At 37.7% G+C, this 2,658-nt stretch overlaps 1 protein-coding gene across 1 annotated transcript; it reads left to right on the forward strand.

Moving 5' to 3' along the window:
• Positions 1-4: 4 nt before the first annotated feature.
• LOC119644501 (protein 5NUC-like) lies at positions 5-1,228 on the forward strand (the record flags this gene model as incomplete). The annotated part of the gene is made up of 3 exons (XM_038044061.1): positions 5-127; positions 193-493; positions 564-1,228. Coding segments are annotated over 3 exons (1,005 nt in total), but the record flags the coding sequence as incomplete, so codon positions are not given.
• Between the last annotated feature and the right edge of the window lie 1,430 nt (positions 1,229-2,658).

Consider the following 2,658-nt stretch of genomic DNA (forward strand, 5'->3'; position numbering starts at 1 on the left):
TGTGCAACCCGACGCTGAGCGGATTGAAGGACCTTATCCAACCGTGATCAAACAGAAAAGTGGCAAAGAAGTGTCAGTGGTTCAGGCCTACGCTTACACGAAATATTTGGGTAAACTGCATGTTCAGGTATTTACTCGAAGGCCCGAAACTATCTGCCCTACTTTGCCTTGAATTCTTTTTTGCATTAACAGTTCGATAAGGACGGCAATTTAATAGAATACGATGGTACACCAATTTTATTGAATGCTTCGGTGCCACGTGAAAATGATGTATTAGAATTATTGGAAGTTTACAGGCCAAATATTACCGCCTTGGAGACTAATATTATTGGTCATACTAAAGTCTACTTGGATGGCCGCGCTGAGAAGTGTCGTCGCGAAGAATGCAATATGGGTAATACGGTGACAGACTCTATGGTTTACGCTCGCGTTTTAGAAGACCTGGGTGGTTCCTATTGGACAGATGCCCCCATAGCTTTTACTGCGGGTGGAGGTATTACTAATAATTGCCGATTAATATTTGTTCTGTAGGACAGGAATTTATTTCCGTTTTTTACCCGAAGGCATAAGAACTTCCATAGAGAAGCGTTCGGATGGTTCAATTTTTGCTACGGATGTTTTAAACGTTTTACCTTTTAATAATGATTTGCTTGTTACAAAAATCACTGGAAAAACCGTACGTAAGGCACTCGAACATTCCGCCAGTATGCATAAAAGGGATTCGAACGGAGGTTTCCTGCAAATGTCCGGCATTCATGTTGTCTATGACTATAGTAAAGAAGTTGGTAAACGCGTTATAAAGGCAGCGGTGCGTTGCGCCGATTGTAATGTACCCGCTTTTATGGATCTGGTGGACAGCAAGTTTTATAATGTTATTCTACCGAAATTTCTGTTGAATGGCGGTGATGGGCATGATTTTGTTGAAAAGGACGCTCTGCCGCCTCAGCGGTTACAGCTTAATGATTACGAAGCTGCAGTGCAATACATTGAAAAACATAACTTTGTCTATCCCGGAGTTGAAGGTAGAATTGTGATATTAAATAAAGATAGCGACTCTTCGGGCAATAACGGAGCTACAATTATGGCCAGCTCGACGTTACTCTTACCAGTATTGGTTTTTGCTGCGTATATAATTCTTAATTAGTATTAACTTAAATTAAATTTGTTAATATGTTTGTTTGTTCATATGTACATATTTATACATTTAAAACTCAGGAATATATAATACACTTATTATTATTGCTGCAATCTGTAACTGTGTGCTCTACATTTATTAAAAATCAAATGAAAATCTTATTGGACAGGATAACGGCACTCGGAAGCAACTTTGCAAAAATTATTACCGTGCGGCAACCGGAAATACTTGTCCGATAATCTAGAAAGTCTTTCGTTCCACAATACCCCACCAAGACTAAATTGTTCGGTTCATCCTTACTACACTCTTCGTCCGTATATATACCTTTCTTATACAAAAACAACGCCCCCAAACCATTTACGAAGCATGATAATGGTCCCAATTTGATAATGACTTTCTTTATAGTTTCCCCACCATGTGACGGAGTACTTGAAGAACGCTTTCCTATACGAGCAAGCGTGCTTTTTATCAACATAGGGATGCCTTGCTCCATGAACCAAATTGTCTTGTCGAGAAATGAACGTTAAACGGTATTTTAGATAACTGGAAGGTTGCAAAATACAATCGTTTTTGTTATTAAATTACAACTGGGGGCAAAGGTGATGAAAAGTATTGATATATTTTACTCCCTATTTAATAGTATAGGTGGTTATAATGGTTAAGTTAAGAGGCATGTATACATCACCCAGAAAGACTTAAGATAGATCCCCCTTTTTATTATGCCGATCTAAACTTTCTTGTCCGTCTCTCCGTCTGTCTTTGTTGTTTTCTTATGTTCAACCTGCAAGCCGCAGTCTTTAAGATATTATCTTGAAACTTGGTACAAATGGCTTAGATCGAAAGACTATTTTGAAAAAACCGTTATGCGAATAAACGTTGGTGGTGTAGGTCATTTAATGGTTCACTTTGGCCAGCTCTAGTGTTTTCACTTGTATTTACATTATATATTTCTGTTATTGACAGTAAATTCTACTTAAGTATATAATGGCCCTTACTATGCATTAATAATTACATTGAGGTAGGAAACCTTGTCCAAGTAGTTTCTAAACTTGTCTTTTGAAGTCACCTTTACACTATTAAGAGAATTCTGCAGAGAGTAAAGTAAATAACGGCCGGACGCAGCAAACTTCCGGCTACAAGGACCTTGCATAAAATCTTGCCAGCCGAATTCTTTCAAATTAAATAGATTCTTAGGTCGGCTCACCATTTCTGCTTGTTTTGGTAATAATATTGGAAATTATAGCGTAGCACTACTAGTGCCGCATTAACTTTCATTTGTAATAACCAGAAATTTTCATCTGATCTCCTATATATGAGTTTGTTGAGATCATATCGAATTCCTGAATTGATTTAGAGGTGCCTGTCTGCCGTCTAGTATTGCTACGCACGAGACTGATCACTGAAACTGTTGGTTGACATTACGCAGAAAGTTTAACTTACAATTAATCGAAAATGTAGATCGGAAACTCATTTTAATCTTAAAAACATCTACAAAACCGGTTTAAAAATGTAGTACAAATCGC

The sequence above is a fragment of the Glossina fuscipes genome, unplaced genomic scaffold, assembly GCF_014805625.2.
Source record: "Glossina fuscipes isolate IAEA_lab_2018 unplaced genomic scaffold, Yale_Gfus_2 118185, whole genome shotgun sequence".
Classification (NCBI taxonomy): Eukaryota; Metazoa; Arthropoda; class Insecta; order Diptera; family Glossinidae; genus Glossina; species Glossina fuscipes.